This window comes from Manis pentadactyla, chromosome 2 (assembly GCF_030020395.1).
Source record: "Manis pentadactyla isolate mManPen7 chromosome 2, mManPen7.hap1, whole genome shotgun sequence".
Lineage (NCBI taxonomy): Eukaryota > Metazoa > Chordata > Mammalia > Pholidota > Manidae > Manis > Manis pentadactyla.
The window spans coordinates 149,603,345-149,630,212 of NC_080020.1; the positions used below are offsets into that span (position 1 = coordinate 149,603,345).

General features: G+C 39.9%; 1 protein-coding gene across 2 annotated transcripts in view; it reads right to left on the reverse strand.

The window, feature by feature from the left end:
• SLC9A2 (solute carrier family 9 member A2) overlaps positions 1 to 26,868 on the reverse strand; it is a 101,100-nt gene that overhangs the window by 57,660 nt on the left and 16,572 nt on the right. For both annotated transcript variants that reach the window (XM_036907412.2, XM_036907411.2), the window contains exon 2: positions 5,035 to 5,498. In XM_036907412.2, coding sequence (XP_036763307.2) covers positions 5,035 to 5,498 — 464 coding nt within the window. The remainder of the gene's footprint in view (positions 1 to 5,034; positions 5,499 to 26,868) is intronic.

The window sequence follows — 26,868 nt, forward strand, 5'->3', positions numbered from 1 at the left end:
ACTTACTTCTTCCATGTTGCCTAGTAGGTGACAATGATATCTGCCGGTTTTAAAGAGTGGTGGGTTATTAGTAAGTAATGAATGGAATTTTCCGTTCTCCTAATTGTTTGTGGACCACTCAAGGGCCTTTGGTATCATACCACCAAGAGATGACTTGAGTAAGAGAAGAAAAAAGCAACCCATGCCCCTGGAGACTTATATATCTTGGAGGTATCATCATTTGCCAGAAAAGAAACTAGCTTCAAGTAGCAGCCACTTCCTACTTTGAACCAGAGGCTTGCTGCACACATCAGATCTCCTGAGCATCACCAGGCCTCAACTGCTTCCTGAGAGAGGATCACAGATGAGCTATATACACGCCTTGCCTCCAAATAGCCAAGGCCAAAAGGTGACGGTCACCTGCTGCCTGAGGAGAGACACATTTCCCAGCAGGCCACCTCTGCAAAGACAGCCTCTGGGGCAAGCACCAGCAAATTTCATCTCTCTCTTGTTCTAACGCCCCTACAGCTGCCCTAAGACTCACTTCCTTTAAATACTGCTATTCCATTTTTAACTCTCAAGTGTTAAAGCTTTGCTTGACTCTGCGAAGGTTCCTTACACTGTTCTGTTTTGTTTTGTTTTGTTTTACTGCTTTCCAACACCCTTCAGCTTGAGAGAAGGTCTTACCTCTGCTCTGCAAAATATACAACATTTATTCTTCCCTGCCCCTGGGTTTCCTCCTGGGGTTTCTCTTGGCAGAAACCCAGCCGCTAAACTAGGGAACCTTATCTTTCATGGCCCAGCTGAAGCTGCCGTTCCACTCAAGAGCCTTCCTGGGCTCCTACAGTCCTCGTACACTGCCCTTTACTCGGCCCTCCTGCAGCACAGATGACCTCCCAGTCCATTCAGCATTTGGACATACACCATCCTGAGCTGTTGGTGCCAACCTCGCTTCCCCAGGACCTTGGCCATCCCTGTGCACGGGACCACGTCTCCCTCTCCCTGCTCTCCCTGCCTCACCCTCGCAGTGCACTGATGAGACCCCAAAGGGAGCCCATGTGTCCTGCCTGAGGAACCGCCACACAGTCATAATCTTTCCCAAGCTCTTCCTGGCAACTCCATCAAATTGCCAAAGGCTCATTCTGTGTTGAATGCTCCTTTGGGTGTTGTAAAGAGCAAAGCTGACTCATAGGCATCTTACTCTCAGCACACAGGCCAGGAACTCCAGTCTGATCATTCCACTGCCTCAGATGCCAGGCAATGTTACGAGGAAATAGCTTAAGTAGAGACGTTACCTTGACAACCGAAAGATTTCCATAACCTCCCACCTGCTGTACACTGAACCTGATACCTAGTGATCAGCACAAGATAAAATTCTTTTAGTTACAGCTGGCCATAACCCATAGTAAGTTCATCCCAGTTAAACCCTTTCATTTTACCACAAGGAAATCTATATAATGTGCTTCTTAAGCCATAACTTAAATATGTATAATATGTATACATATACATATTATATATATGTATTATGTATATATATTAAATATATGTATCATATATTATGTATTATGCATGTGCATAGGGGCTACAATTATGTTTCTAGCTAGTCTGTGCAAAGTCACCCTCAACCTGACAACTGTAATTTTAGAAGAATGAAATGCCATGGCTGACTGTTTGCTAAATTCTGTAATGATCTAATTTCACGGCTGAGTACTTTCAAATCTTTCTACTCATTATTATTATTTTTGAAATACATATATTAAAATTAGAAGTGATCTACTTTGGACTTTGATTTAAAATACACTATAACTCAATGAAATCATATAACACAAGGATGCCAATGATACAGAGTTGTTTATCAGACTAGCTCTGTTCCAGAAAAGTAGTTTTCAGGGCATCTTTTCTGATTTGAAACATGAAGAACAATTATTTTTTTCAAAAGGAATTTTAAATCTATTCTTCTATTTTCCAGAGCAAAATTAGTACCAAGTGGTCACTGTTTATCCCTACTTCCTGAAATTAAAATCCACTGTAAAGAACATAATGGCTGGGCCCTATGGGTACATCCCTAGCTTTTCCACAGAGCCAGCTCTCCTTAACCATGTCTAGTTTCACAGCAGATTGAGGAAACTCTTCAAGTATTCTTGTAAAATGTATTAGAATATTTAATGGTTGTGTTAGAATGTTCTAGAAATGGTGTTGGAAATGACCATGTGAACATAAATCATTTGATGATGGAGTACTGTAGAAATAGCAGGACTTCTCTGATAATAGCACCTGAACACTTTTTGCCTAATAAGAGGAATTTTGAGAGGTTTCTATAAAATATTATAAGGGAAAAGACAAAAATCCTATTTAAAAATCTCACCTTCATTTTTTCAACTGTCATTTCTCTGGTTAATTCCAATCTACTCTAGACAACAGCACAGAAGTGTGACTGCAAAATATATTACCAATTTCTCTTTGCTTTGAGACGTTTTTTACGTAGGTTTTCTCCTGTCAACAATTCTACCTCATAGTGAGTTTACCATGATTTAGAGGAGTTAATTGCACCAGCCTATGATTTCACTCATCCCCCAGACTACATTTTTAACCTCAATCTCAGTTGAATCTCCACTTTTTCCAGTTGCAGTTCCTAGCAACTCATCATTTTCATTTTATGTGGTATGGTCCATATTTTTCATACCTTTCCCTATTCCCTGAGTTCTTTAAACTGATCCTACAGATAAGACTAGATGAGTGAATCAAAGACTCTTCCCTAAAACACCACCACCTCTATTCTTTGAGAGTACCTAACTATGAGGCAAAATTATAATTTTTTTATACTGTCATTCTAATTATTCTGAACACTTGGTCAATTCATCCCCCTTTTCAGCCAGTTCAGTGAGAGAAATATCTGGTGGCTTATTCTTCAGAGTTAGGTAGACGAAACTCCTGGGCATGCCCAGAAAGCCTGTGGGTGTGGGTTTAAGGGTCATGGGCTTCCAGCCCAGGGTGTGTGACCTCCGGAGGAGGGCTCATTCATGTGAAACCAATACAGCCGTTCTGACCTACAGGCGTTGGCTGTGGAACAAGGGCTTCCACATCTGAAGAGCAGCCATGCCCTCTCTCTGTCCTTGCCCTCCTTCCTGTATCGCAGTGGCAGGCCCTCAGTCTGGCCCACTGCCCTTTCCTTCTCAGCCCTCGGGCTCTGTCCATAAAACCATAAAACACCCTTGATGGCTTGTGCCCCTCTACAGGAAGCATGGGAAGTGCCTCTGGAAATCCTGAGCCTTCTTTGCACACTTTGAACGGTGGGTTAGCCAGCTCATTTCCTGAGATTTGATTTGTAACAAGCTCAAAGAATGGACCACTGAGGTGTCTGAATGGGAAATTCTATGAAAGAAGAGAAAGCAGCGTACAGGCATGGCGTGTCATTCCGAAACTGACCTGGCATGGTTCTGCTGCCCTAGAAGGAAGGTAGCAAAGTGTTATTATTTCTTTGTAAAGTTTCCTATACACTAAACAGACCCAAGAATGCCTTGTTGAAATGTCTGCAATCCTCCTCAACAAGGGTGAAATGTATATATCAAACACAAGTCACAGTGGAAAACTTGATGCCTCTGGAAAACAGAATAAGTTATAAAATGTCTTCATTGTTAACAGCAGTTTCCCAGTTAAAATTTAATATTGGTAAGTTAATGACTAATCACTGTTAACAAATAATGGAATAAATGAAGTGCATATGTTACTTGAACGAGGTGACTTAGCTGTCTTAAAATAGCTGTCTTAGCAGCTATTCTAAAAAAGGGATTTCCTTATCAATAAATTATTTTCTGCATAATAATGTCCACATGAAGAAAATGGACATCCTTAAAGATGATGATAGTTCATTCAGTCCAGGGGTCTGAATATCAGCTAAGAGAGAATAAGATTGGTTTCTATGTTAACCTTTAAATGAATCAGGAATAACATTTTAATGGTAGGAAACTGATGAAGGAAGTAATGTAAATCACTTAAATTTAAAAACACCTTAATCTTTCTCTGCCTCAGTTTTCTTATCTGAAGAATGGGAGAATAACTACTTCATGGGTTGTCATAAAGATTAGAGCACAAGGTAAGCATTCCCAAAAGGTTACTGGCTATCATCACCACCATTACTACTACAAATAGCGGCTCAGGTGAAGCTAAGTCCCTGGGGCTCCCTAACCATCTTACCACTCCAGGGTCACCTACATGCCTTTCTCTGGTACAGGAACTCTTCGACTCTGTGGACGGGGAGGGAGGCTTCCACAGCCCTTCTCTCTACACCCTGCCTGAGGTTGGAAGGCAGGAGGGAAGTAACTCTTCTAAGAATATGATCCCAGCAGCCTCTGACTCTAATTATGTGCTAATTCATGAGACTTAAAAATAATTTTCTTTTTCTGAATAGATACCACTTACAGGAAAATGGTGAGGACCAGAAATATGCTGGTTGAGTGGTAACAAGGAGTAAATGTGTGATGAAAAATTTGCTTAAAGTCATAAAATAATAAATAAGCCCTCCCAGGTAAAGAATGGCAATCCCCTCATGCTACTTGAATTTCACTTGTATTATGCACACCACATATGAACATATTGTACACATACACATCATAACTGAACAGTAATATACAAATCATATATTACATCTCACAAAGGATTCTGGGACCTAAAGTCCTTTCAATTACCATCAAAAGCCATCCCTTTTGAAAATTCCAAGTGAGAGGTCCTCAGAGATACACAGGTGACTTTTAAGCTCCTCTGGCATTAACCTTGCAAGGAAAGACCAGCTATTCATTGACGCTACCCAATGAGAAATGAAAATGAGGGGCCCATTGCATAATAATATATGAAAAACAAGTGATCTATTTAAAAAACTACTAAGAATTTAAAGAAAATGGTCAAGAGCATTAAACCAAGTGAGGGGCCCTTTTGGGGGCCAGGCTATGTGACCGCCCAGGTGCACACTCTGCTTGCGGATCCTCCCTACCAGGAAGCTGATGTGGGTTGGCAGGCGGCACCCCCATCGAAGTGATGCAGTGTGACTGTGATACTCACCACTGTCACTGCGTCATTCAGCAGGGACTCTCCAAAGACCAGGATATAGAGCTGCTCGTTGACGTGGATGTTCTCAAAGACGGCAAGCACCGCCACAGGGTCCACAGCTGAGATTAAGCTACCAAAGAGCAGGTTCTGGAGCAGGGTGATGTCACTCAGTCCAAAGGCTTCGATCTGGCAGATACCAAACAAAGACACCCCAATGCCAATGGAGTTCCAAAGCGTCCCTACCACCGCATACCAGAAAATGGTGCCAATGTTCTCGAAGAAGGGGCGAGTGGGCATGAAATAGCCAGCGTCAAGCACAATGGGAGGGAGGAGATACAGGAAAAACACGTCGGTCTTCATTGCAGGTGGGGACTTTTCATCGACTCCAAAAATAATCCCGCCTAGTAGAAGTCCGACCATTATGAGAAGGCAGCTCTCAGGCACTATTGTGGGCAACTTGTGATAGAGGTGGAAGCCTGTTACAGAAAAGAAATAAAGATACAAAATTTGGGTTATGCAGGAATTATGGAGAAGATACATTGGCTTTCTTGGGAAGATGCACTGGGTCCTGTTTCAAAATCTCCTGGGTTAGCATAATTAGCTACAGACCAGCTTTACAGATTATGATGTAAAATTCAGATGGTCCCCTTAAAACTATGCACAATTTAACTGCTTTTATCTAAATCCCAATTACGTTTTCTTCACTAAGACAATGTGATTTTATATTTGAAACAATTTCATGATTTCTAACATTTTCAAATATAACATCTCATTTCATCCTCATAAACACCTTAAGAAGTAGACAAGGCTGTTATTTTTCACCCCACTGCTTTTTTTTTGTTTAAGTGGAAACTGAAGCTCAAAGCAATACAGGGTCTTGCCAAGGCAGCCAGATCATGTGCCAGTTTTCAGATTGCTGCTGTCACCTCTGGTACTGAGAAGAGTTTATGACTCATTTAATCTTTTCAATTTTAGATTCTTTCTTTTGGAATACAGAATTTGTGTAATTTTTTTTTTGCTTTTTTTTATTATTAATCTACAATTACATGAAGAAATTTTGTTTACTAGGCTCCCCCCTTCACCAAGTCCCCCCAACATACCCCTTCACAGTCACTGTCCATCAGCATACTAAGATGCTGTGAAATCACTACTTGTCTTCTCTGTGTTGCACAGCCCTCCCTGTGCCCCCCACACACTATACATGCTAATCATAAGGCCCCCTTTCTTTTTCCCTGCCCTTATCCCTCCCTTCCCACCCATCCTCCCCAGTCCCTTTCCCTTTGGTAACTGTTAGTCCATTCTTGGGTTCTGTGATTTTGCTGCTGTTTTGTTCCTTCAGTTTTCCTTTGTTCTTATACTCCACATATGAGTGAAATCATTTGGTACTTGTCTTTCTCCACCTGGCTTATTTCAGAATGTATGTAATTTTTCAGATGTCTGCTCCTTCAGAAACAACCAGATTGATCCATCAAAGGTACATGGGAGAATGACTATATGCATGTCATGATCTGCAATCTCAAAGAGTTTCCAATCAAGGCAAAGGAATAGATGTGCTTTTGACTTGCTCTAATACAAGGTACTGAGTGACAGAGCCCCAGTCCCACGCGATATAGGGACAGAGAAGGAAATCCAAGGACATGATGGGGGAGGCAGCATGTGGCAGGGCTTTCTTAAAGGACAAGCCTTAGACACATAGAGAAGGCGTGAGGAGTAGGAGTCTCCTAGAAGTGAAGAAATGGAGGAAAGTAGCTACCTCCCGATTTCTGGTAGAGCCCAGTGCAGCATTCATGCAGAGACCCTGGTGGGGGGAGGCCTGTAACAGCGAGATAGCAGGGAACCTGGGTTCCACCAGCACCTGGACAATGAGAAGTAACTTCACACAGAGACACCACGTGATGGCTTCACTGAGGACAGCTGAGACTGACGAGACAACACCGGGTCCACCTGAGGGCATTCCATGCACTTCACAATTAGAGCAGCATATGGAAATTGTCTGAATTATAGGAACATAATACTAAAATGACAGAATAAATCCTAAGAAACTTACAATCAAAGAAGTTTAGGCAAGTAAATCTGCAATAGTTTATAAGCCATTCTAAAGTCACAGCATGAAACAGTTTGTGTACTGATAAAGTGAAATCACAGTTTGAAGAGGTTAAGAAATACTTTCTAAAAAAATCAAGTGAAACTCTTTATGCTTATTTTCAAATCATCCCTCCAGCTTTGATTATTTTGATACTCATCCTATAGCAGGCTGCAGTAATTGTTAGGGAATAAACATATTCAACTGGTCCAGCAGCTCTTTACCAATGACCTTGGGCCTGCTGACCTCGCTGTTGACCAAAAAAGCTTAAAGAAAGTCCACTGAAAACCACATCTTTGAAACCTCTCTTCACACTGAACCCTGCTTCTACACGCAGCACGCAGCCTGAATGATAAGGATGTGCCAGTCACAGCCCTCTGCCCCTGAGGGTGCAAATGCAATCAGATCCTTTCTGGAACGCAGAATGTATGGCTCAGGCTGAAGGCTCCCTATGCGCTGTGGGCTTTGAAGGCTGCTGGCAGCTGCCCGCGGCTTCAGATATAGCTCCTCCCTCTCTGTCTGTAGCTGAGGGTAAGTTAACAGGCCCAGGCTCAGTCTCTCTGCCTGTGAAACAGGGACAAACAACTGTAGCAGTAACTGAATTGCCAGCTGCACAGTGCGACCCACTGTGCCTGCCACATCACAAATGCCCCCACACTTGGGTTTCCTCCCCCTCTTCCACATGAAAAAGCAAGAGGAAATAGTCCCAAGGGAAGGCACCCCAGCAGGGAATACAATTCTCCAGCCCAGCCTGTTTGTGGAGGGTGCTGCTTCTTCCTCTTGCATTTTTCTTTCCTTATCCGGGCCCCCTGCCTCAGGGACCCAGAGCTCCCACTTGTGGCTGCCACTTCCTCTCACTGTGTTCAAAGGAGATCCTTCTTCCTAGGAACAGAGGATGGGAAACAGGTAGAAAGTAGAAGGAAGTCCAGAGACTTCTTAAATGATGCATCATACGGGCCACTGCCTGCCACACTTGGCATGCAACTGACCCCGCCCAGGAACCCCGGTGAGTGGCGAAGGATGAAGGAGAAGCGAGTGCAACGGGATGTAAATGCAGGATGCAGACAGACAGAAGGGCCATGAGGACAGAGGGCAGAGGGCGAGGCGAGGAAGCGAAGAGGGGAAATCTGCTAGTAGCAAATATCAGAAAAGAATAGGGATAAGCCAGGCACATTTGTGTTTGTATGTTTGTTCGTATATTCACAACTGTGATTATAAAAATCATGTGTTTACATTCCGTAAACACTGCCCTCCTTTTTCTCATGAACGTTTAGTTTATCCAGAATTGGCCTGAGTGACTCTTGCTTGAAACTGGGCAGCAGTTACTGAATCTGCCCTGTTGTCCACAGATGAGAAAGGGTTAAATGAAGAGTGGTCACAAGACATCTTAGTTCAGAGCTTTTTGACAAACTTAAGCAGAGCACTGACTGTTGTAACACACCCTCTGTGGGCAATAAAGATTGTGTGTAAGTGTCTGTGATTACGGAATGACAAGAGCCAAACTTAACAGCAAAATAATCAGTCACAATAAAACCAAGCAAAAGGCTTCTTAAATTTCATTGTTCATAGAATAAAGTAAATGAGTCAACACTTGCAAATGTATGTGCATTTACAGCCCTCTCCTGCCAGCTACTTCTTGAAGGGCAAATGAACTTGGACAGATGAAATGTACTCGCCCAGAGTCATTATCCTGCCTATTATCAAGAAATATATCAATTATCAGGAAAAAAAATCAGATGAACTTTTTGATGATTTTTACAAGGCTGAAAATGAGGCACTGCTGGGGAAATCCACTGTTTCATCCAGGGCTCAGTTATCTTTTTTCTATAAAGGGACAGATAGTAAATATTTTCAGCTTGTAGGCCAGACTTTACTCTGCTGTTTTAGTACAAAAGTAGCCAGAGATAGAGGCGGAGCCAAGATGGTGGCGTGAGTAGGAGAGTGGGAATCTCCTCCCAAAAACATATATATTTTTAAAAATACAACAAATACAACTATCCTTAAAAAAAGACCAGAAAGCACAGGACAACAGCCAGACTACATTCACACCCACGAGAACCCAGCACCTCGCGAAGGGGGTAAGATACAAGCCCCAGCCCGGCGGGACCCGAGCGCCCCTCCCCCCAGCTCCCAGCGGGAGGAGAGGAGTCTGAGCGGGGAGGGAGAGGGAACCCAGGACTGCTAAACACCCAGCCACAGCCATCCGCACCAGAGCGCAGACACAGTGCATGCGCGGGGCCCTGGATACTAGGGAAATGGGACAGTAAGACCTGTGAGCTGGTCCCTGCAGCTGGCGCCCCTGGGACAAAGAAAAGAGCGTGCTTTTTGAAAGTCTTAAAGGGTCAGGGACCCCACAACAGGATGGAAGCATCACGGGACACTTAGCCCAGAGGCTGGGAATCCCAGGAAACTCCGGGCGCACTAACCCCCTGGGCAACAGCTCTGAGACCCCTCACGGTGGTAAACAGCCAAACAGCCCCCCGTCCATTCCCCCTCCGGGGCCCCGCCATAGCAGAGCGGCAGCCTGAGGCTGGCCACACCCACAGCAAAGGAGCTTCTTCCATAGCGCCAGGCAAGATACAGAGACCCAGTCTACATGCAACTGCCCAACACAAGCCACTAGGGGTCACCACTGTACCAGTAAAGAAAGGCCAGGAGCAAGTGGAAAGAGTCTTGGCTCTCCCAGCTGAGAGACGAGTCAATAGCATAACAATGCATCTATCAACATGAAAAGGCAAAAAAATTTGATCCAGACAAGACTAACCCAGACATCTTCTTCCTCTTCCCCTGAGAAGGAATCTGGGGAGATATATTTAACCAATCTTCCTGAAAAAGAATTCAAAACAAAAGTCATAACCATGCTGATGGACTTGCAGAGAAATATGCAAGAACTAAGGAGGGAGAATACAGAAATAAAACAATCTCTGGAAGGACTTCAAAGCAGAATGGACGAGATGCAAGAGACCATTAATGGACTAGAAATCAGAGAACAGGAACGCAGAGAAGCTGATGCAGAGAGAGATAAGAGGATCTCCAGGAAGGAAAGAATAATAAAAGAACTGTGTAACCAATTGAAACAGAACAATATTCACATCATAGGAGTACCAGAAGAAGCAGAGAGAGAAAAAGGGATAGAAAGTGTCTTTGAAGAAATAATTGCTGAAAACTTCCCCAAACTAGGGAGGAAATGGCCTCTCAGACCACAGAGGTACACAGAACTCCGATGACAAAGGACCCAAGGAGGGCAACACCAAGATACATAATAATTAAAAAGGCAAAGATCAAAGACAAGGACAGAGTATTAAAGGCATCCAGAGAGAAAAAAAAGGTGACCTACAAAGGAAAACCCATCAGGCTATCATCACACTTCTCAACAGAAACCTCACAGGCCAGAAGAGAATGGCATGATATACTTAATGAAATGAAACAGAAGTGCCTTGAACCAAGAATACTGTATCCAGCACGATTATCATTTAAATATGAAGGAGGGATTAAACAATTCCCAGACAAGCAAAAGTTGAGGGAATTTGCCACCCACAAACCACCTCTACAGGGCATCTTACAGGAACTGCTCTAGATGGGAGCACTCCTAAAAAGAGCACAGAACAAAACACCCAACATATGAAGAATGGAGGAGGAGGAATAAGAAGGGAGAGAAATAAAGAATCATCAGACAGTGTTTATAATAGCTCAATAAGTGAGTTAAGTTAGACAATAAGATAGTAAAGAAGCTAAACTTGAACCTTTGGTAAACACTAACTTAAAGCCTGCAATGGCAATAAGTACATATCTTCCAATAATCACCCTAAATATAAATGGACTGAATGTACCAATCAAAAGACACAGAGTAATAGAATGGATAAAAAAGCAAGACCCACCTATATGCTGCTTACAAGAGATTCACCTCAAACCCAAAGACATGCACAGATTAAAAGTCAAGGGATGGAAAAAGATATTTCATGCAAACAACAGGGAAAAAAAAGCAGGTGTGGCAATATTAGTATCAGACAAAATAGACTTCAAAACAAAGAAAGTAACAGGAGATAAAGAAGGACATTACATAATGATAAAGGGCTCAGTCCAACAGGAGGATATAACCATTATAAACATATATGCACCCAATACAGGGACACCTACTTGTGTGAAACAAATATTAACAGAATTAAAGGAGGAAATAGAATGCAATGCATTTATTTTGGGAGACTTCAACACACCACTCACTCCAAAGGACAGATCCACCAGACAGAAAATAAGTAGGGACACAGAGGCACTGAACAACACACTAGAACAGATGGACCTAATAGACATCTACAGAACTCTACACCCAAAAGCAACAGGATACACATTCTTCTCAAGTGTAAATGGAACATTCTCCAGAATAGACCACATACTAGCCCATAAAAAGAGCCTCAGTAAATTCCAAAAGATTGAAATCCTACCAACCAACTTTTCAGACCACAAAAGTATAAAACTAGAAATAAATTGTACAAAGAAAGCAAAAAGGCTCACAAACACACAGAGGCTTAACAACATGCTCCTAAATAATCAATGGATCAATGACCAAATTAAAATGGAGATCCAGCAATATATGGAAACAAATGACAACAACAACACAAAGCCCCAACTACTGTGGGACACAGCGAAAGCAGTCTTAAGAGGAAAGTATAGAGCAATCCAGGCATATTTAAAGAAGGAAGAACAATCCCAAATGAATGGTCTAATGTCACAATTATCGAAATTGGAAAAAGAAGAACAAATGAGGCCTAAGGTCAGCAGAAGGAGGGACATAATAAAGATCAGAGAAGAAATAAATAAAATTGAGAAGAATAAAACAATAGAAAAAATCAATGAAACCAAGAGCTGGTTCTTTGAGAAAATAAACAAAATAAATAAACCTCTAGCCAGACTTATTAAGAGAGAAAGAGAAACAACACACATCAACAGAATCAGAAATGAGAAAGGAAAAATCACGACAGACCCAACAGAAAGACAAATAATCATTAGAGAATACTATGAAAAACTATAAGCTAAGAAGCTGGAAAACATAGCAGAAATGGACAACTTCCTAGAAAAATACAACCTTCCAAGACTGACCAAGGAAAAAACAGAAAATCTAAACAGACCAATTACCAGCAATGAAATTGAAGCGGTAATCAAAAAACTACCTAAGAACAAAACCCCTGGGGCCAGATGGATTTACCTCGGAATTTTATCACACAAACAGAGAAGACATAATACTCATTTTCCTTAAAGTTTTCCAAAAAATAGAAAAGGAGGGAATACTCCCAAACTCATTCTATGAAGCCAACATCACCCTAATACCAAAACCAGGCAAAGACCCCACCAAAAAAGAAAACTACAGACCAATATCCCTGATGAACGTAGATGCAAAAATACTCAACAAAATATTAGCAAACCTAATTCAAAAATACATCAAAAGGTTCATACGCCATGACCAAGTGGGATTCATCCCAGGGATGCAAGGATGGTACAACATTCGAAAATCCATCAACATCATCCACCACATCAACAAAAAGAAAGACAAAGACCACATGATCATCTCCATAGATGCTGAAAAAGCATTTGACAAAATTCAACATCCATTCATGATAAAAACTCTCTGCAAAATGGGTATAGAGGGCAAGTACCACAACATAATAAAGGCCATATATGATAAACCCACAGCCAACATCATACTGAACAGTGAAAAGGTGGAAGCTTTTCCTCCGAGATTGGGAACAAGACAGGGATGCCCACTCTTCCCACTGTTATTCAACATAGTACTGGAGGTCCTAGCCATGGCAATTAGACAACACAAAGAAATACAAGGAATCCAGATTGGTAAAGAAGTTAAACTGTCACTATTTGCAGATGACATGATATTGTACATAAAAAACCCTAAAGACTCCACTCCAAAACTACTAGAACTAATATCGGAATTCAGCAAAGTTGCAGGATACAAAATTAACACACAGAAATCTGTGGCTTTCCTGTACACTAACAATGAACTAATAGAAAGAGAAATCAGGAAGACAATTCCATTCACAATAGCATCAAAAAGAATAAAATACCTAGGAATAAACCTAACCAAGGAAGTGAAAGACCTATACCCTGAAAACTATAAGACACTCTTAAGAGAAATTAAAGAGGTCACTAACAAATGGAAACTCATCCCATGCTCCTGGCTAGGAAGAATTAATATTGTCAAAATGGCCATCCTGCCCAAAACAATACACAGATTCGATGCAATCCCTATCAAATTACCAACAGCATTCTTCAATGAACTGGAACAAATAGTTCAAAACTTCATATGGAAACACCAAAGACCCCAAATAGCTAAAGCAATCCTGAGAAGGAAGAATAAAGTGGTGGGGGTATCTCACTCCCCAACTTCAAGTTCTACTACAAAGCCACAGTAATCAAGACAATTTGGTACTGGCACACGAACAGAGCCACAGACCAATGGAACAGAATAGAGACTCCAAACATTAACCCAAACATATATGGTCAACTAATATTCAATAAAGGAGCCATGGACAGACAATGGGGAAATGATAGTCTCTTCAACAGATGGTGCTGGCAAAACTGGACAGCTACATGTAAGAGAATGAAACTGGATCACTGTCTAACCCCATACACAAAAGTAAATTCTAAATGGATCAAAGACTTGAACGTAAGTCATGAAACCATAAAACTCTTGGAAAAAACATAGGCAAAAATCTCTTAGACATAAACATGAGTGACCTCTTCTTGAACATATCTCCCTGGGCAAGGGAAACAAAAGTAAAAATGAACAAGTGGGACCATATCAAGCTGAAAAGCTTCTGTACAGCAAAGGACACCATGAATAGAACAAAAAGGTATCCTACAGTATGGGAGAATATATTCATAAATGACAGATCTGATAAAGGACTGACATCCAAAATATATAAAGAGCTCACACACCTCAACAAACAAAAAGCAAATAATCCAATTAAAAAATGGGCAGAGGAGCTGAATAGATAGTTCTCTAAAGAAGAAATTCAGATGGCCAACAGACACATGAAAAGATGCTCCACATCGCTTGTCATTAGAGAAATGCAAATTAAAACCACAATGAGATATCACCTCATACCAGTAAGGATGGCTACCACCCAAAAGACAAACAACAACAAATGTTGGCGAGGTTATGGAGAAAAGGGAACCCTCCTACACTGCTGGTGTGAATGTAAATTAGTTCAACCATTGTGGAAAGCAGTATGGAGGTTCCGCAAAATGCTCAGAATAGAAACACCATTTGACCCAGGAATTCCACTTCTGGGAATTTACCCTAAGAATGCAGCACTCCAGTTTGAAAAAGACAGATGCACCCCTATGTTTATCGCTGCACTATTTACAATGGCCAAGATATGGAAGCAACCTAAATGTCCATCAGTAGATGAATGGATAAAGAAGATGTGGTATATATACACAATGGAGTATTTCTCAACTATAAGAAATATACAGATCCTACCATTTGCAACAACATGGATGGAGCTAGAGGGTATTATGCTCAGTGATATAAGCCAGGCGGAGAAAGACAAGTACCAAATGATTTCACTCATATGTGGAGTATAAGAACAAAGGAAAACTGAAGGAACAAAACAGCAGCAGAATCACAGAACCCAGGAATGGACTAATAGTTACCAAAGGGAAAGGGACTGGGGAGGATGGGTGGGAAGGGAGGAATAAGGGTGGGAAAAAAGAAAGGGGGCATTACAATTAGCATGTATAATGTGGGGGGGCATAGGGAGGGCTGTGCAACACAGAGAAGACAAGTAGTGATTTTACAGCATCTTACTACGTTGATGGACAGTGACTGTGAAGGGGTATGTCGGGGGGACTTGGTGAAGGGGGGAGCCTAGGAAACCTAGTAAACATAATGTCCTTCATGTAATTGTAGATTAATGATACCAAAATTAAAAATTAAAAAAAAAAAAAATAGCCAGAGATAGCACCTAAATGAATCAACGCTGACTGTATTCTAACGAACCGTTAGACAAAATGGGCACAGAAACTAGAATTTCCTAAACTTTTATATGTCATAAAACACTATACTTTTGATTTTGTTTAACCAGTTAAATATGTAAAAGCCATTTTTGACCCACACACAAAGGTCATATAACACCATACTTGGCCCTCAGGTCGTGCTTTACTGACCCCTGGCTTATTTTATTTTTTATTTTTTATTTTTATTGAAGGGTAGTTGACACACAGTATTACATTAGTTTCAGGTGTACAACACAGTGATTCAACATTTATATACATGATAATTCTAGGTACCAGCTATCACCATACCAAGTTGTTACAATATTTTGACTATATTCCTTATGCTATACATTACATCCTGGTTACTTATTTATTTTACAATTGGAAGTGCGTGTATATATATATATATTTTTGTGTGTGTGTGTGAAGGCATCTCTCATATTTATTCATCAAATGGTTGTTGACAACAATAAAATTCTCTATAGGGGGGTCAATGCTCAATGCACAATCATTAACCCACCCCAAGCCTAATTTTCATCAGTCTCCAATCTTTTGAAGCTTAACGAACAAGTTCTTACATGGAGAACAAATTCTTACATAGTGAATAAGTTACATGGTGAACAGTACAAGGGCAGTCATCACAGAAGCTTTCGGTTTTGCTCATGCATTATGAACTATAAACAGTCAGTTCAAATATGAATATTCATTTGATTTTTATACTTGATTTATATGTGGATACCACATTTCTCTCTTTATTATTATTATTTTTAATAAAATGCTGAAGTGGTAGGTAGATACAAGATAAAGGTAGAAAACATAGTTTAGTGTTGTAAGAGAGCACATGTAGATGATCAGGTGTGTGCCTGTAGACTATGTGTTAATCCAAGCTAGACAAGGGCAATAAAACATCCACATATGCAGAAGATTTCTCTCAGAACAGGGGGGTGAGGTTCTAAGCCTCACCTCTGTTGATCCCCAATTTCTCACCTGATGGCCCCCCTGCGACTGTGCCTGTCTTAGGTTGTTCCTCCCTTGAGGAATCTTACCCGTCTCTGGCTAACCAGTCATCTTCCGGGGCCATACAGGGAAATGAAAGTTGGTAAGTGAGAGAGAAGCCTTACTGTTTGAAATGGTTAGCTTTTTACTTCTTTGCATATTTATGCCCTGTGGCTTCTATGCCCAGTATTTGTCTTGAGGTGTCTTTACCCCTTGGAAGAATTATGATACTCGGTAAATTCGATATATGGCACGAATTCTATTTAAGGGTTGTAATTAGGAAAGAAGAAGAAAAGCTATAGAAGTAGCAGGCGGAAGAAAACCTGGGGAGATTGATTATTTCTTTGACATATCTTCTTGTAGAGTAACTTCAGCATGTATAGTTTTTAAACTACTAAGTAAATTGTGCACACACATTAACATAATAGGAGTACAGTTACGTAACCAAAGCATACCTGTAATTACCACCCTGGCTTATTTTGTACTTGGTATTCCCTACTAACTTCTATTTACAGTGTTTCGGGCATTGTACTTGTGTCATTCACTTTTTATTCCTAGCACATAAAAGTCTGTGAGGATGGATGCTTTAAAATGTATTCTATTTGATTTGCAACAGAATTCACTAAGTGGGAAGGAGGATGGGATTAGAGTCTTATCAAAAATAACATAGTCAAGAGACTCTCTCTTGGAGTGAATCTATTTCAATTTCTCTCTGTATACAAGTGTTGAAATCAATGGAGATGAAAGACTAAAGATCCACGTACAAGTACATAGTACTACGAAACTAAGTGCACTGCCATTAATTCACTATATTTTCTCATTATACCTAAACTAATCTATTTGTGAAATTCTACAAAGAGAGCAAAGTGAGAAAAATAACCCAGCAAGCTTCCAGATAGCAGGATCCACAAAAGAGCAACAATGTAAAAATCTGAATCAGAGAAAACCCCCACCACCAAGAATAACAACAAAAAAACGTTATTCAAATAAAAAATACATTTCTAATCAACAAGCAGCACAGCCGGGAGGGGAAGGGAAAACCAGAGTTGGTGAATGCAAGCCAAGTCCTCGGGAGAGAATGTATGACCTCTAGATGAAGACAGACCCAAACTTAAAATGCTCCATATTTTAAGAAAGCTTAAAGATAACATAATGGCATGTATTAGATCCACAAATATTTGCCAAGCCCATGTTAACTAAGGGAAGGGACAAGTACCCTTGGGAACAACTAAGTATACATTCTTAAAAATAGAATTGCAATAAGCAATAGACAATTGGAAACAGAGAAAATAGTAAGAGACATCATTTTGATCAGATATATAAATAAGTTGCTACCAATACATGATAACTTTGGTGGACAGAGACTGAGAAATAGAATTAACTTGTGGAAATAAACTGAGCTGAGTAACCAAATAATAAAAAATAAGCAACTAAATACATGAAATAAATAGAATTCAATAAGTAAAGCAGAATTAACTGATCTATGTCAATAACTTAATACCACGTGAAAACAGATTTCTCATAACATTTGGTCATATACTAGGACTCTAAAATAACATTTAATTTCTCCCAACCAAAAAAGAGTACAACTAGGAATATATAGGCAGACCTTGTTTTATTGAGCTTCACTTTATTGCACTTTGCAGATAATGTGTTTTTTACAAATTGAAGGTTTGTGGCAACCGTGTCCATCATGTCTATTGCTCCCATTTTTCCAACAGCATCTGCTCCCTTCATGTCTCTGTATCACATTTTGTTAATTCTCATAATATTTCAAACATTTTCATTCTTATTAGATTTGTTATGGAGATCTGTAATCAGTGATTATGACTCTGTGGGAGCTCTGATGGTAGGTAGCACTTTTTAGCAATAAAGCATTTCTTAATTAAGATATACACACTTTTTTTAGATATACTTCTATTGCACAGTTAATAGAGTACAGCATAGTGTAAACATAACTTAATATACACTGGGAATCCAAAAAATTCATTTGACTCACTTTATTGCAACATTCGCTTTATTGTAGTGGTCTGGAACTGAACCCACAGTACCTCCAAGGTATGCCTGGAGGTTTTAAAAATGCTCCACTTACAAAGCTTGCAAAGGACTTATAACAATGAAAATAAAAGAAAAAATGAAGATATAAATATTTAAAAAATTTGTTGGGATTATTCCACAGCAGAACTTCAATAGTATTTCATTTTTCCAAATGACTTGACCACTTGCAAAGAAAAATAAAACAAGAGGAGTACACTATGTCCATGAAGAATTTTGAAAAGGAACGAATAGAGTTAAACCTTTAATCAGGTACTTGTTGAATACTTTTCCTGTACAAGGCTCTGAGGGACCCAGTGATGGATCATGAATGTGTGTGTATTCGGGGAGCTTATATTTGGTACAGAAGCTACGACAAGACCTTAAGTATTTATAATACAAGATACAAAGTTCTTTGATGAATGCTATAAAAGAAGAGATGTAATAAGTACTGGGAAAGTAGGGAGTGGAAGGAAATCAACTCAGATGAGGAAATTCAGGCAGGAATTGGAGGAGGTGGCATTAAGATAGCTGGCTGTGGATATTTAGACTCCAAGGGGCATGAAGCACGGAAGGCATGAGGAAAGGCTGGGCATCATGAGGAGGGAGGGGGGATGACTGGCCTGAATATGAAGTGCATAGGGCAAAGGAGAGGATGGGGCAAATCAAACAGGGAGCAGCCACACTATAAAACACCTGGGAAGCCAATCCTCAAAGACCTGCCGCTGTTCTATGGGAGGGGGAGCTAGTGAGTGTGTCTCAGAACCATTCTTGTCTTCCACACAGGATGTGGACAGGGACAAGCTCTTCCCAAGAGACTGGAGACTGGAAGTTGGAAACAAGGGGATCAAGGATGCCCAATTAGTTTTAAAGCAGATAGATGTGATTAGCCATCAGTGGAAATAAAGAAGTTGATCCAAACGTATGACTAGAAGTTTAACAACAGCCCAGCTCCAAAGGGCTCTATGCATGATCTCATAAAGAACAGTCTGGAAGGAGAGCCACACAGTACAAGGAGGGGTTAATGACAGGATATAATTACATAGCAATAATAAACTACATTTTGAATTAACAAAATAAAACTACATTACAACATTATTTATAATAAAGAAAAGTTGGAAGCAATGGAACTTATCAATCTTATTCAATCATTTATTTTCATTCAATATACATTTGTTGAGGCCCTACTATGGGCCAGGCTGGGTACTGTATCAGGCACTAGGAATACAACAGTAGATAAAATAAAGCTCCTGCTCTGGAGGGCTGTGGTCTAGTGATGGGATACAAGAAATAAATATGGAGATGAGCAATACAAATCAACATAGAAAAGGGGGAGGGTATCTAAAATGACAGGACAGGGAGATATTTGACATCAGTGTGGTCATGGAAAGCCTGTTTGATGGGTGACAGCTGAACCAAACCCTGCATGAAGTGAGGGTATGAAACATGGTAGAAGAAATTTCCAGAACAGAGAAGAACAAGGGCTCTTGAGTTGGGAGCACCCTGCACTAGATGGCCACTAAAGCTGGAGCATGGGAAGTATAGAGAACATGGTAGGAAATGAGACAGAGAGGTAGCAAAATGCTAGAGCACCCAGCCTGCAGCCATGGGAAATACTTTGGATATTTTCTGAGAGCAATGGGAGCCACTGGAGGTTTGTAAGCAGAGGAATGTCATGGTCAGACTCACAGTTTTTACAGGGTCATCCTGGCTGCTACTGAAGAATGGAAGAAGGGACACCAGACAAGTATCCTTCAGTAATCCAGGAAAGAGATGGTGGCTTTCATTAAATTGGTGGCAAATGTGAGAGGAGGTCAGATGCTAGACAGTTTTGACAGTTGCTCCAGCAGAATGTGTTGCTGGCCTGGATGGAGGATGCATGATACTGTGGTGTTATTTAAAAAACTGCACAGTTTAGTCTTCATCCCGAGGTCCTAGTCACAGCTCCTAAAACCTTTGTGATTCCCTAAGTGATAAAGGTGCTAGGAATATCTCTTGGTCTAGTATTTAGTCTTGGACCCAGGTTCCTGACCCAGGGCTCTTAAATCCCTCGGAGTTTCCTGGGTGGTAGGAGCATCTTTTGTTCTCATGAGGAGACTCTTGTGGGCTCCTGGAGAGCTTGAGGACGGGGCTGGTCACCAGAATGACCGAGCCATGAGCAGGAGCTTGGAACTTTCAGCTTTACCTCCCACCCCATCCTCTGGGAAGAGAAAGAGGCTGGAGATAGAGTTAATAATTGATCATGCCTATGTTACGAAGCCTACATAAAAATCTCTCAACTATGGGGTTCAGAGAGCTCCTGGGTTGATGAACAAACCTACCTGCCAGGAGGGTGGTACAGTCCAACTCCACAGGGACAGAAGCTCTTGTTCTTGGGACCATTCCAGATCGTCCTCTATGTCTCTTTATCTGGCTATTCATCTGTATCCTTTATCATATGCTTTCTTATATAATAAAATAGTGCCATGTTTTTATTAAACCCATAACAGATCACAATGATGAACTAGTAAGTCAGGTAATGGCATGCAGTGGTACAACAATGTCATGCAAAGTAAGAAACTACACAACAATTGGGGAAGGAAGCATATTTTATTCAGTGGTATTGGAAGAGGTAGATAAAGAAAAATCTCTCTCATACACACACACACACACACACACACACACACACACACACACACTTCTTTTTTCTTTCTAAAATTGTGGAAAATTCCATATAGTTCAAAGAGTTAAGCATTAAAAAAAGAATCTATAAACACTGAAAAAAATCCTAAGATGTAATCATCTCCTTTACAGAGAAGTGATATAATCATTGACCACAAAGTAAAGGATATTAAGATAGAAGACAGGTATACCTGAATTCACCTTCGTAAAGTTTCTACAAAAAAAAGTAAGAAAAATGAAGATTTAAAAAAAAAACCAACTCTGCCTCTGGGAAGATGAAGTATGTATTTTTCTCTATTCCTCCCATTATGTAAAAAAAAAAAAAAAAAAAAACTAAACTAAAAAGCCTACACATAATGTATAAAGCAAACATATGAAACTCTGAAAGGTGGAAAGAAGATGAAAGACCAACTAAGACAACATGACAGTGAGTTTTCTGGGTTTGTTTTGCCTCTAATATCCCAGGCTTAAAGAAGACAACAACCTGGAAATGGATGCAGACAACAAAATCTCCAACAAAAGCCTGCTCCGTCTACACAAAGGACCAGGAAAGAGGCAGCCTATGAAGACAGAAAACTTTTAGGTCATAACTGCTTTACACCAGCTAAGCAGTCCAGAAGAAACTGTGGCCCCAGTCTCAGCAAAGTTTAGCGGGGGGAGTCCAGATTACACCCTCACTAGACCATAAGAAAAACCCCAACCTACTAATTTGGGTGGTGTTAATAAAAAAAAGTACGGAGGTGGGACTTTATTCATTTCTTGGCAGTAATGAGCAGCCCTTCTTTCCCATGTTGCCAGTGAAGCTGTGTAGAGAACCTCAACTTCCACCACATCCTCATCCACATCCACCCCACATCCTCCTCACTGAGGTGGGTCAGAGGATACCGTCTGGGGTATCAGGACTTTCACTTCTCTCCAACAGTAATGAAGCTACCACTCTTCTCTAATGTCACTGGAGGCCACCTGAGGAGAAGCAAGGAGGTACCCCCACCTTCCCTCAGCCAAGGAGTATCAGTGGAGACCTAGAAAGGATCCAGAAACCCATGCAGTAATAATTAGGAGAATACCCCTCAAATGGTCAATGGAATGAAAGTGGGGAACCTAAAAGTCTACCCCCAACTGGCAGTGAAGGTATGGAACCTCCCTCCACCCACCAGAGTAGAGCTATAAGAAGTCTTTGAAAACAGAAGTATAGATAAGATCCAGAGTCTCATAAAGTAATACCCAAAATGTCCACGTTCCAGTAGAAAATCATTTATTATGCCATGAATCAAGATGTCAAACTGAATCGAAAAGACAATTAGTAGATACCACTATCACAATGACAATGATATCTGACAAAAATTTTAATACTGCTATGATAAAAATGTTTCATGAACTACAAAAACACTGAAACAAATGGAAAAAATAGGAAGTCTGAGCAAAGAAGTTTAAAAAATGAGCAAAAAAGTAGAAGATATAAAGAAGAATCCTATGGAAATCTTAGAACTGAAAAATACACATCAAAATTGAAAAATTAAATTGCACAAGCTCAAGAGCAGAATGGAATGCACAGAAAAGAATTAGTAAACCAGAAGACAGAATAATAGAAATTACCCAACCTGAACCACAGATAAAAAATAGACTTATAGTGTAGCCTGAGGGACCTGTGGAACTATAGCATAAGATCTCATATTCATGTCATCAGAGTCCCAGAAAAAGAAAGAGGATAAGGCTGGAAAAGTACTCAAAGAAATAATGGCCAGAACTTCCCAAATTTGGCAAAAGGCATATGTACAGAATCAAGAAGAGGAGTGAGTCCCAAAGAGGATTAATTCAAATAAATCCACATCAAAACACACCACAAACTTCCATAAATAGAGAAAAAGAAAAAAGTCTTGATAGCAGGCAAAGAGAATAAACATCTTATCTATAGAAGGGAAAATACAATGACAGCGGATTTCTCACAAGAAACCACGGGACTATAAGGAACTGGCGCCATATTTTTCATGTGCAGAGAAAAGAACTGCCAACCCAGAATTCTATAACTGATGAAAATATCCTTCAGGAATGAAGGGGAAATCAAGATATCCTCAGTTGAAGGAAAACTAAGAAAATTTGTTGCCAGCAGACCCACCCTAAAATTATGGCTAAAGGAAATTCTCAAAACAGAAAACAATGGGAATCCTGAAACATCAAGAAGAAAGAAAAGCAGAAAGAAGTATGGACAGATTCTACACCTTTGTCTTTTCCTCCTGAATTTTCTAAATTAAGTTTGACCACTGAAGCTAAAATTGTATTTGATGTGGTTCTCAATGTATACAGAGAAAATGTTTCAAACTATAAGTGGGAAGCAGTAGAGATATAAAGGGAGGTAAGGTTTCTACACTTCACTCAAACTGGTAAATGACTACACCAGTAAACCACTATTACATATATAAAATATTAAACTTAGAAGAACCACTAAAGTAGCTATGCAAAGAGATACGCTCAAAAACAGATAAATGGAAATGGAGTTCTAAAAATCATTCAAATCGCCCACAGGAAGGCAGGAAAAGAACACAAACAGAAAACATAAAGTGGCAGATTTAAACCTGGACTTATCAGTAATTACATAAAATCAAATGCATCAATTAAATGATATCTGTTAGTAGAATGGATCAAAATGTATGACCCAACTATACACTGTCTACAAAACTCTCACTTCAAATTTAATGAAATGGGAAGGTTGAAAATGAAAGAATGGAAAAAATTACATCATTAAAACATTAATCAAAAGGCACTAGGAGTGGCTAAATTAATTTTCAAGTAAGTAAGCTTCAGAGCAAAGAAATTACCAGAGACAGAAAGGGACATTACATAAAAAAAGGACCAGTCCAACAAGACATGGCAAGCCTAAATGTGCATGCACCAAATGACATAACTATAAAATACATGAAACAAAAACTGATAGAGTTAAAAGAAGAAATAGAAACATATACAATTACAGTTAAAGACTTCAATACCCCTCTTCGTAACTGATAGAATTACTAGACATCAATCAATAGAATTTAATTCTATAGAAGACTCCAACGAACAGCAGCAGACTATGCGTTCTTTTCAAGAATCCACAGAAATTATACCAACATAGAACATATCCTAAGCCATAAAAATGAACCTCAATAAACTTAAAAGAATTGAAATCATACAGAATATATTCTTTTGATCACAATGGAGTCAAACTAGAAATGGATAATATATAGAAAACAGGAAAACCTCTAAACTTGGAAACTCAACAACATCCATAAATAACATATGGGTCTTTATACCCATTACAGTGACTATCATCAAAAAGAAAGATAGTAACAAATGTTAGCAAACATGTGGAGATACGAGGACCCTTATACACTACTGGTAGGAAATCAAATCACACCGTCACATTGGAAAACAGTACGGCAGTTCCTCAAAAAGTCAAATGTTGGCTTATCATTTGGTCCCAAAAATGCATTCCTAGGTATACACCCAAAAGAAGTAAAAGCCTGTCCACACAAAATCTTGCACAGTTATGTTCATAACAGCCAAAAAGTGAAAACAACCCAAGTGTCCGTCAGCTGATGAATGAATAAACAAAATGTGACAAAGCCAATACAATGGACTCTTCTTTGGCCATCTAGAGGAACAATGTACACCCAACAGGGATGAACCTTGAAAACACTTGTTCTGAGTGAGTAAAGCCAGACAAAAAGACCACATATTGTATGAGTCTATTTATATGAAATGCCCAGAATAAGCAAATCTACAAAGACAGAGGGTGAGAGTGACCCGTTCTGGGCTGTGTCATTCAGTCTGGATTCACCCCAAGGAAAATGGGAAGTAATAATACCCAATATGGGCAAGGATATGAAAAACAGGTTTGCTTTTCATTTAAGACAGATATAGGGTTTTGAGAGTACGATGATTGACCCATGTGGCTCTCTGCCCCCAATCTCCCTGCACCAATGTCTTTAGAAAGTGCCCACTACACTAGAGCTCACAGACCCACCTGAGGGCCTGTCACACTCACCAAAACACACGTTCATAGAGCTGCAGCAAGTCTTACGTTAGTACTCCACCGTCTCGTAAAACGTGAAGCAGGTCGACAAAAATGACAATAAAGAGGGAAGCTCCTAAGCTTTCCTTTGAGTTGGGCTTTGTCCTCTAGGGAGCTGACTGCATGCCTGTGGAGAGACAGTGAAAATGCATGTGATGCACCCCTTGTCATTGGGGGCTCCAACACCCCAGAGCTAAAGACCTCGGGCCTTTTTTGTCACAGTCCTCACACACCTACTTCCAACTTCTCTGTTTTCTCCAATTCTGTTCTTTTATTTCCCAGTGGAATGCACAGCCAACTGGTTTGTATCTGATTACACAAAAGATTTATGCTTACATCCCTGCTGGTAATTTCCACCTTCATCTCAATTTCCATAAGTTTGGCAGAGTTATACTGCTCCTCCTTAAACTCTTTACTTTCGCCAACACAAAAGAACAAATACTGTTTGATTCCACTTATATGAAGCACCTAAAGCAGTCAAATTCATAGAGACAGAAAGTAGAAGAGAGGCTACCAGGGGCTTGGAAGAGGGTCATGGGAGTAACTGTTTAATAGGCAGGACTTCTGTCTGGGAAAATGAAAAGTTTTAGAGAAGGAAGGTAGTGATGGTTGCACCACATTGTGAATGTATTTAATGCCACTGAGCTGATAACTTCAAATGGTTAGAATGGTAACTTTTACATTATATATATTTTACCACAATGGAAAAAATACCTTCACATTCAGTTTTCACTTTCCTACTCATTCTTATAACTATGGGAAAACAAAATGAAATATTTATCAGTGTAAACACTGCTAAACAAACATGCATGAAAAGATGTTGCTAAAACTGATCTCTGTTGATAGGCATGGTCACCATGCAGGTACCCCACAAAAGTAATGATCGGCTGAGTATCAGCCTCTAAATGGGGCCTTTGAAAGGCCACTCTTGGCGTAGTGAGATAAAAGGTCTCATATGCATCTCTGCCATAAGCGTCTTTGCCTCACACAGCTTTGCCACACATATTTGGCCACATAACTCATTGGCCATAAGGCAATCCTGCTGTAAGAGGGAAAACAACTAACTGCTTGATAATTTGGTTTCATCTCTCCACTGACAAAGTTCCTATTTTTACATGATATCGATCCTACCAAGCCCTCATCATAGCCGCTACAGTAATGAGTAGACATGGTAGGTGATAACAACTATGTATACCAGCCTGATAAAAAACACACGGAAAAAACTTACTGGAAGTGTGAAATCAGAGAATATAAGTCAGATTGCAAGCTGTACTATACTAGAAAATGATAACATATCAGTGACAACGATAACAGAGCTCAGTTACAAATGCATTACAGCACTAGCATTTCATCTGCCTTTCCCAGAGGACAGCTATCAACGGCCCTGTGACAATGCACTGAGAACAAACAGCAGTGAACAAGGCTTGCAAAGGGCAATACGAAGCTCAGTCATAAACATGCATCCTAGTTTTGGGAAAACTCTTAATGAAGGAAGAAATTAATAATGAATTTTATTAATTTTTTTCATGTTTCATTATGCCCTTTTTAATGAATAGCCCTGTTTTATTTTTTCGTGATTTTTATCTTTGATGTCAAAATTGCTTTCCTGCCAAAAATGTTCACAGTGAAAATGCTTTCATAGAAACCACCTAGAAAAATAAAATGTACAAAGCAAGGGCTGTTCAAAAAAAAAAAAAAAAGCAGAAAAATCAGAATTTTCTGCAATTTAAAGGGTAAAGTAAATTCTTCTTTTTACAAAATGTTCACAGCAAAATGTCAAAGAAGACGGGAAATTAAACATATTAACATAACACAACAATCTGCCATGACATATATGTTTATTGTGTCAATACTGCTATGGGTTTATTCAAAATAACGTTCAGTGAACAAAAGCACAGGAACAATTACAATATTGTTTTTGTTATATTTAAAACTGGTAAATTCCTTTATTTTATCCATAGATATATTTCTAAATGCAAAAACTTATTATATGGGACCTGAGAATCTCATGGTTTCT